Genomic DNA, 16,488 nt, shown 5'->3' with positions numbered 1-16,488 from the left:
AATTACAAATAAGTTACCTCCTTTTAGTCCAGGACATCGCTACAGGGCAGAGTAAACTTGTTTGAGTGCCTTAGCGTAGCATGTTTCCTATAAGTGTAAACTTAACTTTGAATTTCCTGGGTTTATAATGTTTGGTTTTGGGATAATTACAGCATCCCATAATTTCTTTTTCTTTTATTTATTTTTTTACTCTCAAGTTACTGTTAGTTACTTTCAACTGTACATCCATCCAGAAGGCAACAAATTTAAAACTAATGAAAATAAATACTTTTTATATTTACATAATTAACCATTGGAACTCACAGCCACAAGCTATAGAGGCTGAAAGCTAATCACAGAATGATTCAAGAGGGAGTCAGAGGTTTCTCTGGCTAGTAAGGCTATCCACAGTTATTCAGCCTGCCTGCCTCAGGACAGAAGCCAGTTGATTAAGGCCCTAGGATTTGGAAAAAGTTTCCTTTTGAGCATGTTAGTGCAGTAATGATCCATTCTGGAGCCTTGACATCTGTCTCTAAACCAGGCCTGCGTGAGGAAGAAGTGTTACATGGGTGGCACTCCACTGGCTGAGAGTAGTAAAGTCCCTGGGTCTATAAGTTCTAGGGAGAATAGAGAAGGAGCAGCTGGCTCCCTCCCTCCGCCTCCTGCTGTGGGTTTTGTCTGGATCTTTGCTCTGGCCCCTCTCGCCCCCTCATCCAATCTGAGAGCAGCCCCTTTCCTCCAAATGCAGAGCGCTTAGCTCCAGAGCCCGGGGGTGGGCACAAGGAAAGTGGCAGGAGACTCCCCACCACCTGCCAGCAGACCTTGTCCCCGTCACACCTCCAGGCCCCGGACCAGCCCAAACCCCAGCACCATCTCCATCCCCTGGCCCAGCCCCCACCTCAGCTGCGCCACCCTCTCCCTATCATCCCCAACCCCCAGCTCAGCTGTACTGCCCTCGCCCAGCACTCCCAGTCCCCACCCCACCAGCCCAACCCGCACCCCAGCTGTATCATCTTCTCTCAGCATCCCCAGTCCCCACCCTACCAGCCCATCCCCCACCCCAGCTGTACCATCTTCCCTCAGCATCCCCAGTCCCCATCCCACCAGCCCATCCCCCACTCCAGCTGTACCATCTTCCCTCAGCACCCCCAGTCCAACTCCCACCCTAGCTGTACCATTGCCCCCATCATTCCTCACCCCACCAGCTCATCCCCCACCTCAGCTGTACCATCTTCCCTCAGCATCCCCTGTCCAACTCCTCCTGTCTGAACCACTCCCCATCATACCTCACCCCACCATCCCATCTCCAACCTCAGCTGTACCACCCTTGCCCAGCACCCTCAATCCACAACTCACTAGCCCACCCCCCACCCCTGCCTGGTGCTCCAAGCCCCCACCCCACTAGCCCATCCACTACCCTAGCTGAACCACCTTCCCCTGCCATCCCCAGCCGCCATCCCAGCATCCCTGGCTCAATGCCCCCCCCCAAACTGCCTGCCTACTGTTTGGATATGTGCCATACAAAATGGCCAAAACCCGTGTCTCATGACCCAATTCCCACAATCCTTTGCACCTTTGATTGGGTGGGTTGCAGTTTGATTTTTTTGACCATCGTGCAAGTCACAGACCGATGACGGTTGGGAACCAGAGCTCTACAGCATCTGTCACTGATCACGGTGAGAGGCAGGAGACTGGCCTTGGGCTGGAGACCTCTGAGGGAAGCCCAGGTGCTGCAGAAGTGGTGTTGGTGACTCAGGTCTGTCTTCCCTTGGAGTCAGTGCAGCAAAGCTCTAGCACGGTGGTTGGAGACACTGGCCTCCTGGAGGTGCGAATTGTTGGATGCTACGTAACAACGGAGTCCTGGAGCTCTGGGGACCTCCTTGTGCTTTTCCCCAGGAGTCAGGATGTGAGTGAGCATCTGTGGCAAACCCCAACTCGATGGGTTATGCTCTTCCCTGAAATCCCATCTGCAGTCTCCAGGTGGAGGTTATTCTTCATGCCCCCTCCCTCCCCAAATACAGGGCCATTTTGTTTCTCTGGGATTCTGGCTGGAGACAGCAGGCTCTCCTTTCCCTCTCTTCCTCCCAGGATGGGGAGTTGGGTCCAGGGAGACAAAAGGAGGGAGAAAAGGGACTCCCAACTGGGCAGACCTCGGTGAGTTCCCTGGCTCAGCACTGGTAACTGGCTGGCCTGATATCAGGGCACAGGGCCTTTGGGAGGTCACTAGTCCACCCAGATTAGCATACGGGCTACTGTCGATGCAAAGGCCTTTGTTACAGTTATTGACTGGACACCTCTAGCTTGCTGAGCAATCTTGAGGCTCAGACCTTAGTGAGTTTATTGTCTCAGCACCCATAGCTAGCAGGTCTGGTCTCCCAGGACAGGCTGCCATAGGTCACTGGCTCAGCTTCTCCAGCTTGCTGGGGTAATTTTGAGGCACAGCATTGTGGAACGTCTCTGATTCCCCATCTCTAGCTTGCTGGGCTTATGTCAAGGCACAGGCCTGGGGGAAATCATTGGAACAACACCTCTATCTTGCTAATCTGACGTGAAAGCACAGGCCTCTGGGACATCACTGGCACCTCTATCTTTTGGGGCTTCTGTGTGAGGCCCCTGGCTTGCTGGGATGATGCAAAGGCACAAGACTCTGGGAGATTAGGGTTAGCTCGCTCATCTCATGTCAAAGGCTCTTGTGAGCTCACTCGCTGGGCACCTCTAGCCTGCAGGCCTGATATGAGGATTTCATTTAAAGCCCGTTGAAATCTGTGCCAACAGGACTGCATAAGATGGAGGTGAAGGAGGGGTGAAGGGAGAGACAGCAGTGAAAGGAGGGAGTGGGGGGAAGGCAAGGGGGGGGGAGCGGTTCTGCTGCAGTAGATGTCTATCCTTCCAGCAGCAGCAGATTTTGAACCACTTTCTCCCACTTTCAGGGGCACGGCATTGGGAGACCCTACCCGGGTCCCAAACAGTCAGCATGCTGGAATTTATCTCACCAAGGGGAAGGAGGGAAGGTGGGGAGAGTTCTGGAAATAGTGCAGCATTCTCCCTCTATTTCAGCTCCATCCATCCATCCATTAGCTTTAACAAAAATTGGCTTTCCTTTTGCTGGTGGTGGGGAGCTCAGGCCTGGGGTCTTGGCAAACGATCTCTGCAGCAACTCTCTCTCCTTATGAGAATAATTCTTTATTCCTCTCCCGAAGAAGGGGTTTCAGATTTCAGCTCAAAGGTGGGAATATTAGATTACAGGGCCTCTGGTGCCCTGAGCAATCAGACCCGAAGGGATCGGTTTGTCATTCCACGCGGTTAGCGCCATGGGATCAGTGCAGAGCTTTCATTTTTTTCTGAGCATTGTTTTCTTTCTGCACGTGCGTCCCACCCCCACCTCTTCCAGCTCTCAGGCAGGGAGCCTCCCGCCTCGCTCAGACTGGAGTTTGGCTGGAGAGAGGCTTTTTTCTCTTGCGCTTTTGTTTGGAATGAAATGCGAAGAAGCTTTGTGTTGGTTTGCTGGCATCTCCATCGGCCGAGCACCCTCTCTTACCCACCCCCAGCATGTGAAAGCAGGTCTTTTCTCTGGGCAGCTCCCCGGACATCTCTGGGACATAGAGAGTGGTGGAAGCTGCATGCGGGGTGCAATTGGATCAGAAAATGGGAGGAAGGGGTCAAATGGTGTAACTTGCATCAAACTGGTGCACAGCAAGGCTCCAATTCATACCTGGGTCAGTGCAAAGTACACCGGAGCTATTGAGCTTTCAGGGCCATGTCTCTCTCTAGTCCACTTTTACAAGATACCTGCAGGGCCAACAAGAAATGCATCGGTCCAGCCCCCTCGCTGGCCCACCCGCAGCATGACCTCTCTGCTGGAGGCTCTGGCAGGGAAGAGAGGTGCAGAGGCAGCGGGACATAGGGGGGTGTTTTCTGCTCTGGGAGTATTTACCACGGGGGCCATGCAGTCACTTTGTGGCCCCTTTTCACCAACACAAAGGAGCTGCAGGGTAACTGTGAATTCAGCTGCTGGCGTGCAAAACAAGTGTAATTTACACACCAGTGGGCACACTGGGGGAAACAGTAGAAAAAACAGCTGCCAGGAGCGATGGAGCTGCAGAACCGTGCCAAGCCTGCACAGTGCTTTGAATGTGCCAAGTGCTGCATGGGGGCTGTCGCTTGGTTACTGATGATTGTTATTTTTTGAATTCTCTCGTGGGGCTGCACCCTGCTCTCTATTGCATTTGTGTCAGTTCCGAGCCGCTCCGGCAAGTCATTCTGAATTCAGGCTGGCGGAGCAGAGAGCAAATTCCAACCCTCTAAACCAAATCCTGCACTTCCTAAGCCACCCTCTTGCACCCCTGTTGGGAGGCCACTGGCGGATAGCTCAGTCAGTTGCCTGCACTGGTGCCCTGCAGTCCCCTCCTGTGACCTGCCTGGGGTCTCCTGAGGGCTGTAATACTTTGGTCTGATTCTAGTTGCTGGGCTTGGTGTGGGGCTGGCTGGCTGGAGTTGCTGGCCTGTGAGATACAGGCGGTCTGACTGGATGATCTAGTGGCCCTCTCTGGCGTTAAACTCTACGACTCTAAGGACTGCTTAGGGGATAAATGGGGCAGAATCTAGCCCTGTGCATCTGGTTCCAGTCATACATCGGGCATAGCTCCACTGAAGTAGTTAGAGTCTCCTGGGTGTAAATCCAGACACACTGAGGTCAGAGTCATGCCCTCCCTCAGAAGGAATGCCTGCACTTCCTAGGGCGGAGGCAAACACGAGCAGCACTGGTAGTGCAGCTGGCAAACTAGTGTTGCAATAGCACAGGCAGAACCAGGAGGTAGAGTAGCAGATTGGTCCATCGACAATAGAGTTAAAGATTGCCCCAGGGTATGTCTGCCCTGTAATCATGGGGTGGAACTGGAGTACGTGTAGGCATATCCAAGTGTAGCTAGCTCGGGTTCTGGAGTAGTGAGGCCACGGAGGCATGGGGTTCAGTGTGGGCTAGCCCTGGGAATAATTACCCAGCATTCCTGGGAGGCTTGTACTGCCTGTGCTGATGGGCAGGCTGCTACCGCTTCACCGCTATCAGTAGCTAAGCTAGCTAGAGTAAAGATGTCTCCAGTCTGTCTACAGGCTCTGCAGTCACACCTTCCATGCAGTATGGATGGACACTCAGACAGCATTGCTGGCCCTAAGAATGTGTTTGGGTTTTGGCTTTTCCCTCTCTTTTTTTTTTCTTTACCCCTTTTCCAGTAGTAAAATGAAAAAAATGGAAACAAGAAAAAAGCAGGAAGGGGCGGAGGGAGGAAAAACTTGTTAGTTTTGTACATATTTTAGTTGAAAACCTGGAAAATGTCAAAAGAAACCAAGGTTTCAGAGTAGCAGCCGTGTTAGTCTGTATCCGCAAAAAGAACAGGAGGACTTGTGGCACCTTAGAGACTAACACATTTATTTGAGCATGAGCTTTTGGGGGCTAAAACCCACTTCATTGGATGCATAGACTGGAACATACAGCAAGAAGATATTTATACATACAGAGAACATGAAAAGGTGGAAGTAGCCATGCCAACTGTAAGAGTCCAATCAATTTAGATGAGCGATCATCAGCAGGAGAAAAAAAACCCCAAAAACCTTTGAAGTGATAATCGGGATGATCCATAGAAGGTGTGAGGAGAACTTAACATGAGGAAATAGATTCAATTAGTGTAATGACCCAACCATTCCCAGTCTCTGTTTAAACCTAAGTTAATTGTATCTAATTTGCATATTAATTCAAGTTCAGCAGTCTCTCTTTGGAGTCTGTTTTTGAAGTTTTTTTGTTGCAAAATTGCCACCTTCAAGTCTGTCACTGAGTGGTTAGAGAGATTGAAGTGTTCTCCCACTGGTTTTTGAATGTTATGATTCCTGATGTCAGATTTGTGTCCATTTATTCTTTTGCACAGAGACTGTCCAGTTTGACCAATGTACATGGCAGAGGGGCATTGCTGGCACATGATGGCATATATTACGTTGGTAGATGTGCAGGTGAACGAGCCTCTGATAGTGTGGCTGATGTGATTAGGTCCTATGATGGTGTCACTTGAATAGATATGTGGACAGAGTTGGCATTGGGCTTTGTTGCAAGGATAGGTTCCTGGGTTAGTGTTTATGTTGTATGGTGTGCGGTTGCTGGTGAGTATTTGCTTCAGGTTGAGAGGCTGTCTGTAAGAAACCAAGATTTTCTGCAAAAGTTTTCACCGGGGCCAGGGAGGCAGTTTTCCATTCCCAGTGGGAAATTTGGAACCAGTGCTAGTACAGCCCTGGAACTGCAAGAGGAGAGAGGGTGCTGAGAGTCAGGGTTGTCGTGCGTTGGAACAGGGCCTGGGGAATGCTCACATGCTTGTGCTATGCTTAGCTCAGACCAGTGCTGTTAGCCCTGTGACTTTTGTAAGCATTAAACCCACATATAGTTTTAAGAAAGAAGCAAACACCTTCGTCAAAGCAGGGGATGGCGTGGGGGGCTTGACTTTGGAGCCATTCCTATCTGGGTGAGTGACTTGGGTGTCTCCACGGGGGGCTTAGTAAGCAACAAGGAACCAGTTGGTGGGTCTCAGTTCTGTGTCTAGTCAGCAGATGTCTGTGTTGCCCCCAAAAGCCCCATCTAATTTCCACCTTCGTTGGCAGTCTCAGCAGAGAGATCAGGGATTGCCTGAGCGTGGAGCAACTGGGCCATCTCTCTAGGACCCCTTGTTGGGATACAGCAGCGAAGCTTGTGCTTGTGTTGCTATGACCAGCAGGTTCCAGTACATTCAGTTTCGCAACTTTCATCAGCTTGAAAACTCCACTGCCCAGAAAGGGCGGGACTTTCAAAAGCATGCAAGTGAGGTGGGAGCACAAATCCCATTAGCCATTGTTGGGACTCATTGTTGAAAAGCCCACCCCAAATGGGTCATGGATTCAGGGCCAAATTCAATCCTGGTGTAAGCAGGCCCCACTTCACCAGCTTCTTTGGATCTGCACCTGAGTTTGAATGTAGCCCTTAGTCTAAGGGGAGGAGTCAAGACTGTCATGGCATGAGCATCACACATCTCAGTTGGGTGCACCACGTCACAAATACATTTAGAGGGTACGCAAGGCTGTAAATGAGAGTTTTATCTCAGAATAGACATTAAAGGAAACCGCAGCTGAAATGATCGGATGACCCAGGTGTTGCAATATCAAAGGACTTGACCCAGTGAGGTGCTGATCAGCTCCTTCAAGGCGCTGAGTGCCTTCAACTTCCTGAAAGTCTGTCTTGCCTCTTGCATCAGACACCTTGTTTGTTATCACTAAGAAAATGGAGACATGAGTATTAACTGGACTATCTCATTAGAGGTCAGAGGTAGTTGCTTCCCCACATCTCTCTCTTAATTATACAGAATGTGCTTTCAATTCCAGGTGGCGTGGTCCTCAATCCAGCCTATTATGGCATGCCCGGCCATACCAACACCATGATCCATGAAGTAGGACATATCCTGGGACTCTACCATGTCTTTAAGGGAGTGAGCGAAAGGGAATCTTGTGATGATCCCTGCAGGGAGACTACACCTTCCATGGAGACTGGAGACCTCTGTGCTGACACAGCCCCTACCCCCAAAAGTAAACTCTGCCGAGATCCAGACCCTACCAATGACACCTGTGGCCACACCCACTTCTCCGGAACACCATTCAACAACTACATGAGCTACACAGGTAACGGGAGGGAATTGTTATTGTATCAGCTAGAGATTCAGCTTGTTTTTCATTCCCATCTGTGTATGTTTTTTCATTCCTTGGATAGTTCCTTCCTGAAGAAGGGCCGGACTCACCCCTGCGGCGCCTCCTGCTGGTCATCCTCGGGAATTAGCTCGATTCAGCTCTGGAGCGCCCTCTGCAGGCCGGTGATCCACCCGTCCTCTGGCCCCCGTGTCCCTCCCTGGACCCAATGGCCTTTTTCCTGGGGGGCTGCCCCCTGGCAGTAACCCCTTTCTCTCAGGGTCTCCCCTCCCCAGGGAACCCCCACCTTGCTTCAGTATATGGCTACTGCCAGTCATCGTCTAGCCCCACACCCTGGGGCAGACTGCAGTATCAGCCTACTCATCACTAGCAAGGTTGGGTTTGGACCTGCTGCCTTGGCCTGCCCCTGGGCTGCCCTCTGCAACCCCCAGTACCTGTTAGCCCGGAGCTAGGCCACAGCCTGGGGCTTTCCAAGCTGGAGCTCCCCAGCTCCTCTGCCTTTCCCCAGCCTTGCTTCACTCAGGTACCTTATGTCCAGCCCCCTGCAGCCAAGCCCATCTCCCTCTATAGCTAGAGAGAGACTGTTTTGGCTTCTGGCTCACAGCCTCTTATAGGGGCCACCTGGGCCTGATTGGAGCATGGCCACAGCTGAGCCTACTTTCCCCAATCAGCCCAGGCTTCTTGCCCCAGCCTAAAGGCTGCTTTCTCCAGCCACAGCCCCTTCCCAGGGCTGTTTTTAACCCCTTCAGGGCAGGAGCAAGAATTTGTGCCCCCCCAGGTATCCAGGCCCACCTAGAACTTGGTTAGTCTATAAGGTGCCCCAGGACTCTGTTGCTTTTTACAGATCCAGACTAACACAGCTACCCCTCTGATACTAGAACTTCAAGTGGCAGAAAATAAACACTGGGGCTATACCAATTTATATCAGCCCAGTATCTGGCCCTTGGTGTGTAGGCAATACCCTGCTCACCCCTTTGTTCTTGGCATCAGTGATTTTTCTCCCTCCTGGCTTGACTTTCTCTGGGTGACCAAAGCAGTATTGAGACCAACATGTGCAAATCTAGGTGCCTACGTTCAGGCATTTAAATCTATATTTAAGCACCTAATTAAATGTCTTATTTAGGCACCGACTCTGGGTTGAGATGCCTGGTTTTAAGTCACCTCTGCCCTGATTTCCAAACGTGCAGCGCACCGACAGCAATCATTGACTTCTACTGGAATTGTGAGTCCTCGGCACATCTTAAAATCAGGCTGCCCTCTGCCAACACCACCAGGCCAATTCTTCTCTCACCCCACTGCCCAGCAGGAGTTATTCCATTGCAGTCAGGGGTGTGAAACTGTGGTAAGTGAGCTGAGACTCAGGCAGGGGCGGCTCCAGGCCCCAGCACGCCAAGCGCGTGCTTGGGGCGGCATGCCGCGGGGGGCGCTCTGCCGGTCGCCGGGAGGGCAGCAGGCTGCTCTGGTGGAGCATCTGCAGGCACGCCTGCGGGAGATCCACTGGAGCCACGGGACCAGCGGACCCTCCGCAGGCACATCTGCGGGATGTCCACCGGAGCCGCGGGACCGGCGACCGGCAGAGCGCCCCCCACAGTGTGCTGCCGTGCTTGGGGCGGCGAAATGGCTAGAGCCGCCTCTGGACTCAGACCCCTGGACTCAGCTGAGACCATTGCCACTCCATGGATACAACTACAGATGGTATTCTAGGCGCAGCAAGCATCCAAGCACCAGTGAGTTAGTCCGTCAGCTCACCTCCTTTCTCTCTGAAGCTGGAGACGAGAACACACAGTGGATCTTTTTTCTGGGATTTTCTAAAGTGATGGCAGGCTGCTTGGTTAGAGGGGCTCCCTTTAGTTGTCCGGTGGCTGAACAAATGGATACAGAGGGTAATAGCGCTTCCTTTCTCCCACCCCTTGTCTGCCCTGCTTGTTTAGATTGTAAACTCTCCAGAGTAGGGACAGTCTCTCATTATGTGTCCATACAGCACCTAACGCAGTAGGGCCTTGATCTCAGCTGGGGCCTCCAGCTTCGACTGTAATTCAGCTGATAAATGATAATAAAGGACCAGATCCCTGTGAAGTGGCACGACACCTTTGACTTCACCGGAACTCTGGCAGTTTATATCCACTGGGAAGCTGGCCCAGTAATAATCCTCTGGCACTTTGGGGGCAGAACAAATGGAACATCTCAGCATTTGGGTCAACATTCCCTCTCTGAAGAAAACCAGGGTCCTAAGCCCAAAGCGATGCAAGGGTGAGGGCTGAGCCCCTACAAACTGGTGCTTTGGCCTGCACAACCACTGCATAGCGGCACAATTGAATTCATTACCTTGTGCAAGTGTTTTGTGGTGCCGCTGGTCTGAAAGGTGCCATACAAACATATAACCAACATCTGTTCTTCTGCTGACAGTCAGTGAAATGAGCCAGATCCTAAAGACCTTACTGAGTTTTTACTCAGGCCTAACTCCTCCAAATTCCAATTGACTTAAATCTCTGAGGCAGAGGTGCTGTAGACACAGCAGCGGCTTTGATGAGTGAAGAGCTGTTTGCGATACCTGGATGGCAAGTATTAGGGTCAATAATAACATGTGCCGTTATGCATGCGCTAAGCTCAAGGTAATCAGATCTCATGCTCCAGGGTATAAGATGGTCACCCGCTGGGCTCAGGAAGGAGTACGCTTCCCACGAGCCATCCACACCATTGCACAGTGGATTGATTGTCTTCTGGGACTCCTCACCTTCCCCGGCAGCATCAAGTCATGGCAGGTGCTGGACGCAGGATCCTACATCAGATGCTGTGGGCTGGAAGCTCAGCGGATGTAAACTGGCATAGCTCCATGGAAACCAGTCCAGTAGCACTGGCTCTGGCTCTGTGCTCCTTCTATGCATGTGTTGGAGGAGCGCAACGGAACATGTGGAAATGCCTGGTCTGCCTCATCATGGCAGCCACGCAGTGTCACTAGCAGCGATGCCCTTTCTGTCCTTAATGAGATCTGATGAGCGCCACTGATATTCATCTGTATGTTCATTTTTTTAAAAAGAACCTTGTGGTGTGCTCCGAGTCCCCTGTCACGCCCCCACAGCTTCATCCCCATGTGGCCTAACAAGGGTATTTGGCCATCCGCATGCCCCAGGAAAGCAACCTTGTGCTGCAGAGAGGTCTACCCAGGAAAACAAACAGCTGCTGAAATAGTGCCATCTTGTGGCCGACTGGAGAAATAACATGAGAGGAGTCACGTAGGACAAGCCATGGGGAATCTCTCTAGCCCAGGGCATTTGTGTTCTTCTCTGGTCCTCCAGGAGAGCCTTAAAAGGGCTATATTTAGTAATAAATACTGCTAATACTGCTAATGACCACTTACATAATGCTTTTCACACAAGGATCTCAAAATGTTTCACAAACAAGTCCCCTCCTTCCTTTCTCTCTCAGACGATGACTGCACGGACAGTTTTACCCCCAACCAAGTGGCTCGAATGCATTGCTATTTGGATCTGGTGTACCAGCGATGGAGCCAGAGCAGAAAGCCCACTCCGATCCCCATGCCCCCGGTGGTCACTGGGCAGGGCCAAGAGTCCCTCACCATCCATTGGCTGCCTCCCATTAGCGGCGTTCTCTATGAAAGGTAAGAGACATTGTCGCTGAGAAGGTCCCATGCTTGGCTGAGCATGCTGGAAAACTGGTGTAAACTAAAATGTGCCGGCATGTCTGATGGCCTCTTGCTTCCTCTAGATCAATTTGGCCAGGGACCAGTTTTGTAGTCCTATCACTGACCTTGGCCCATAACTGGATCCCTAAACAACTGCCTGTGCTAGTTTCCACTGGGAATTGCTTGTCACGATTTATTTGTCCGTGGTTCCCTAGGAAAAGTCATTTGGCACTGAACCAGGGAGTTTCAGAAGTTAGTGAAGGTGATGAAGATGAGTTGGCAAAACCCTCAAGCTCTTTGCCAGCTGGCAAACCCTGCCTGTTTTGTTTTGGGTTTTTTTGTGTTGGAGCGGGTGGGGAGCGGGCAATGATTTGTTCAGCTGCCTTGTAGAAATAGAGGAACAAGGCAACACCCTCAGCCCCCCAGTTATGTCCACCAGAATAACACGTCTGGTTACAAGTTTACTACTGTGATGGCAGTGTGTGCTGGGGTGTCAAGCGAGTGTCCTCCAAAAAACATTCCACTCTTGGGGGCCTCAGGGAGAGTGCCAAAGGGTTGTGTGCCATCAGGAGACAATGCCAAATGCAACCTGAGAGCGCAATTACTGAATGAAAAATGAGCTTCACTTAGCACTTACTGGATAAACTACTGATTTATGAGGAGGGAATATGGTCTTGTGGTTAACACACAGGACCAGGAGCCAGAAGATCAGGATTTGGATCCCTGCTCTGTGACTTTGGGCACGTCAGTAATATTTTCAGATGTCAGTATCTTAAGTTAGCCCCTTCAATTCCTAGCTAGGCACCTAACTAAAAGGAGCCTGACTTTCAGGGTGCTGAACAGCCACATTCATCTGGAATTGTGGGGGCTCATCATTCTGAAGATCAGGCCTCTTTTGTCTGAATGCCTGATTATGGATTTAGGCACCTAACGTCAGGCACTCAAGTTTGCAAATATCATCTACGCTAAATGAATATTTAATATTTAAATCCTCTGAGACTCTGAGCTGGGAAGCACTCAAGATGGGCAGCAGGTTATTGCTCTGATGTAGAATTTGCGTCATATATATTTTTAAAAATCACGTGGGCCGGAGTCCTAATCATGAAGTCAGTGAAAAGCCAGTGTGGCCTAATTGATAGAGCACTGGTCTGGGATTCAGGGGACCTGCCGTCTAGTCCCGGCTCTGCCACTGGCCTGCTGGGTGACCTTGATCAAGTCACTTCCCCTCTCTGTGCCTCAGTTTTCCTGTCTGTAAAATTGGGTTAAGGCTATTTATGGGGGAGGGATAGCTCAGTGGTTTGAGTATTGGCCTGCTAAACCCAGCGCTGTAAGTTCAATCCTTGAGGAGGCCATTTAGGGATCTGGGGCAAACATTGGGGATTGGCCCTGTTTTCAGCAGGGGGTTGGACTAGATGATTTCCTGACGTTCCTTCCAACCCTGATATTCTATGTCCTGTGTAAAGAGCTTTGAGACCTATTGATGAAATGTGTCATATAAGATCTAGGTAATATTTATTACTCCCTTTGACTTCAGTGAGCTGTGGAGAGGACTGTATGTAATCTGTCCATTTCTTTATCAATGCCCTGGGAAATGTTTGTATAGCCCTGACACTGATAGTAGCTGAGGCCCTGATTCACTAGTCCATCTGTGTTCACCAAAGCACTTAAGCATGCGCTCATCTTTAGGCATGTGCTTCTGTGGTCCCATTGACTTTAATGGGACTTACGCACATCCTGAAAATTAAGCACGTTACATTGTTTAGGTGAATAGGGCTTAAATATTGTCTTCATTTGGGGCCTTACAAAGCTTAACGGCTTGTGAAAGCTGTAAGTTACAATGGTGGTGCAAAGCGGCTATGCCCATAAGCCGTTTGGAAAAGAATAAGAACAATACTTTACACTTCTCTAACAGCTACCAGCTCAAAGCCCTTCGCGAATGTGGGTGAAGTCTCGCATCCCCCTGAAAGCATTTTACAAATCTGGCCTTTCAAATGCTTTCTAATTCAGAGAAAATTGATTTCTGAGGACATCCTGACCAATTACGGAATAATTGCTCCTTCTTGCACCAAATGGCTCATATGCAGGGCTGTTCCTGGCTCCCGAATGGCATATGTCACCCAGTGAGTGCACAGACAGGTGTCTGAAGCATCAAATGGGCTCGCATCATTAAAAGAATGGCCCGAGAAGGAAAGCGGAGGCTTATGACTGAAAAATACTGCAGAGCGTTCAAGACTAACTGAATGGAATGTTTTGACATTATCTTTGGAGCAGGAAATACTCCCCCAGTCCTTCATTAGCTTAATGCTGGCACTTTAATTAAACACGATCACTTATTTGTTTTATGGGGGCACCTGGAGGCCAAAGCTGAGTGCACAGCTCCACTTGTGCCAGGCTCTGTACGTATGCATAGTATGAGACGCACTTTGGCCCAGACTGCTTGTGGTCTAAATAGTCAAGGCAGACACAGGAAGGGCTATTCTCCCCCATTTTAGAGAGGGGAAACTGAGGCACAGAGTGTTTACTAACCTGTCTGAGGTCACACGGGGAATCTGTAGACAAGCTGGGGATAAGCCCAGATCACCAGTACGGTATCTTAACCAGAAGGTTTCCCTTTCCCTCCCCAGCCTATGTCAGAGCTGGCTGTGAGAAGAAACAAGCCAAGCAGCTGGATCCTGTGGGCTTTCCATGTCATGCAGAGGGGGATCAAGTGAGGAGAGTCCAAGTCTGATCAGAAACTGGGGGGAAAAGAGTCTTCCTCATTCTCTCTCTATCTGTTCTGCAGGGACCCCAGCACCCTCTGCGGGGACTGCGCTGAAGATGGTACTTTCAGCCAATACGTGCATGAGGCCTCTTCCCCTCGAGTTTGTGACTCCTCCGGCTACTGGACCCCTGAGGAGGCAGTAGGTAAAGTGCCTTGTCCTCTCTCACTCACGGTGACTGCCGCTCCCCTTAGTGGAGATGAGATGATTTGAGGCCCAATTTTCCATATCGGTCTGATCTATCTAAATTTAAACATGCAAAATAAATATGCAAAATCCTCTTGGGAGAAGATTGCATAAGGTAAAGCTCAGCTCCCAGGGAGCGTACTGGAGGTACCAGCGACTTTGGGGTGCAGTGTTACTAACAGCTTCCCAAGAGAGAGTTGGAGAGAGAAAAGAGGCACCTGGGAATCTGTTAAGTTGGACTGATGTCACCAAAAGAAAAGCCAGTGTATGGTGCACCCAACTCTTAGGGTCTGATCCAAAGCCAAGAGGAGCCTTCTCGTGGACTGCCAGGGGCTTTGATACAGCCCTAGAGAGTGGCATACTCTTCCCAAGGTGTTGGTGACAATCTCATTTCTTGGGTCATTTAGGTCCAGGCAGAACCCTGGAGAACACAGCATAGGGAACAGTCCTTCTTCCCAACCAAGGTGATGGACGGGATGAACTGATAGGTGTATCCAGTTTCATGTGTTTATAAGCCAGGGAGCTCAGTTTAAAAAGCACCCTGTGGCAGGTTATCTTGCCCCAGGCCTTGCCTTCCAGACAAGTTACAACATGAATCACACTGGTATGCATGTGCCCCTGGCATAGGAAAGAGCCCCGGGTTTCATGATGTCACTGGAAACTTCACCTTGAGACTGGAGCGGGATGGAAATATCTCTCGCAATCAGAGAAAGTGACAAAATGAGGAAAAAAGAGATTTGTGCCAATTTGGTTAAACAGCAGAACATTTGGAGCTGTCAGTTTCAGCATTTCCCATTTCCCAGGCTGTCAGATGGCTGTGTCGATCAGAACTGGCTTTTCCCCTTAGCAGATGCTAAACTTTTCTCCACACCAGTGTGTAGTTTTCACCAGCACGTGTCAGCTGGGGTGAGAGAGAGGCACTTCTGCACAACCTGGGGGATTTCATGGGGACAGTGACACGAATCCAGGCCTTGGATGGGCACTAAATAGGACCACTGTTTGTGGCCTTGGAGAAAATTGGGCATTTTCAGCAGAGTCTGTGAACTTGAAACTGGTTCTTATGCTCAGCTTCTCTTTCCATGGCTCAGAGCACATCTGTGCTGGTTTCCCTTGTTGATTGCATAGCGCTCAATCCTGAGCAAGTTTTGCTGCCATTGATAGGGTGGAGGCAAAGGTGGCTCTCGGCCCAGTCTGCTCCTGGGATGAGATGGGCCCCTGATGAACAGGACTTACACTAAGTTGAATGGTCCCCTAGTGACTATTCTGCTGGCTTGGGATCACCAGTGTACCATGCCCCCTCCTGCCCTTGGCCCACCCCAGAATGCTCCTAACGCTTTAGCCCACTCTCTGTGACAGAAGAACCGCCAGCTGCCCCTATAGAAAAGCATCAAGTTCCTTTTGTGCAGCTTAGCCTGGGCAAATGATCTAGTCCCCAACCCCTTCAACCTTGGGACGTTTGGAGATCAAATAAGAATTCAGAGGCAAACTTGGCAGCATGGGCCCATCTGTACTGATGACACTCAGCCCTGGTCTACACTATGAGTTTAGATTGAATTTAGCAGCATTAGATCGATTTAACCCTGCACCCGTCCACACGATGAAGCCATTTTTGTCGACTTAAAGGGCTCTTAAAATCAATTTCTGTACTCCTCCACGATGAGGGGATTAGCGCTAAAATCGACCCTGCTGGGTCAAATTTGGGGTAGTGTGGATGCAATTTTATGGTATTGGCCTCCAGAAGCTATCCCAGAGTGCTCCATTGTGACCGCTCTGGACAGCACGCTCAACTCAGATGCAGTGGCCAGGTAGACAGGAAAAGCCCTGCAAACTTTTGAATTTCATTTCCTGTTTGGCCAGCATAGCGAGTTCATCAGCACAGGTGACCTTGGAGTCCTAGAATTGCAAAAGAGCTCCAGCATGGACCAAACGGGAAGTACTGCATCTGATCGCTGGATGGGGAGACGAATCCGTGCTATCCGAACTCCGTTCCAAAAGACGAAATGCCGGAATATTTGAAAAAATGTCCAAGGGCATGAAGGACAGAGGTTATAACAGGGACCCGCAGCAGTGCCGCGTGAAGCCTACTAAAGAACCAGAGAGGCAAACAGCCACTCTGGGTAAAAGCCCCAGACATGCTGCTTCTATGATGAGCTGCATGCCATTGTAGGGGGTGCCCCTACAACTACCCCACCCCTGTGCTTCCCTCCTCCC

At 50.4% G+C, this 16,488-nt stretch overlaps 1 protein-coding gene across 1 annotated transcript in view; it reads left to right on the top strand.

Annotated features, from left to right (window-relative positions):
• Positions 1-16,488, top strand: part of PAPPA2 (pappalysin 2) — a 186,200-nt gene that overhangs the window by 66,462 nt on the left and 103,250 nt on the right. Inside the window, exons 4-6 of the mRNA XM_045027914.1 lie at positions 7,372-7,665; positions 11,116-11,308; positions 14,115-14,236. Coding sequence (XP_044883849.1) covers positions 7,372-7,665; positions 11,116-11,308; positions 14,115-14,236 — 609 coding nt within the window. The remainder of the gene's footprint in view (positions 1-7,371; positions 7,666-11,115; positions 11,309-14,114; positions 14,237-16,488) is intronic.

This window comes from Mauremys mutica, chromosome 8, assembly GCF_020497125.1.
Source record: "Mauremys mutica isolate MM-2020 ecotype Southern chromosome 8, ASM2049712v1, whole genome shotgun sequence".
In the NCBI taxonomy this organism is placed as follows: domain Eukaryota; kingdom Metazoa; phylum Chordata; order Testudines; family Geoemydidae; genus Mauremys; species Mauremys mutica.
Note: the sequence above shows the minus strand (reverse complement) of the source record. Positions and strands in the feature narration are given on the sequence as shown.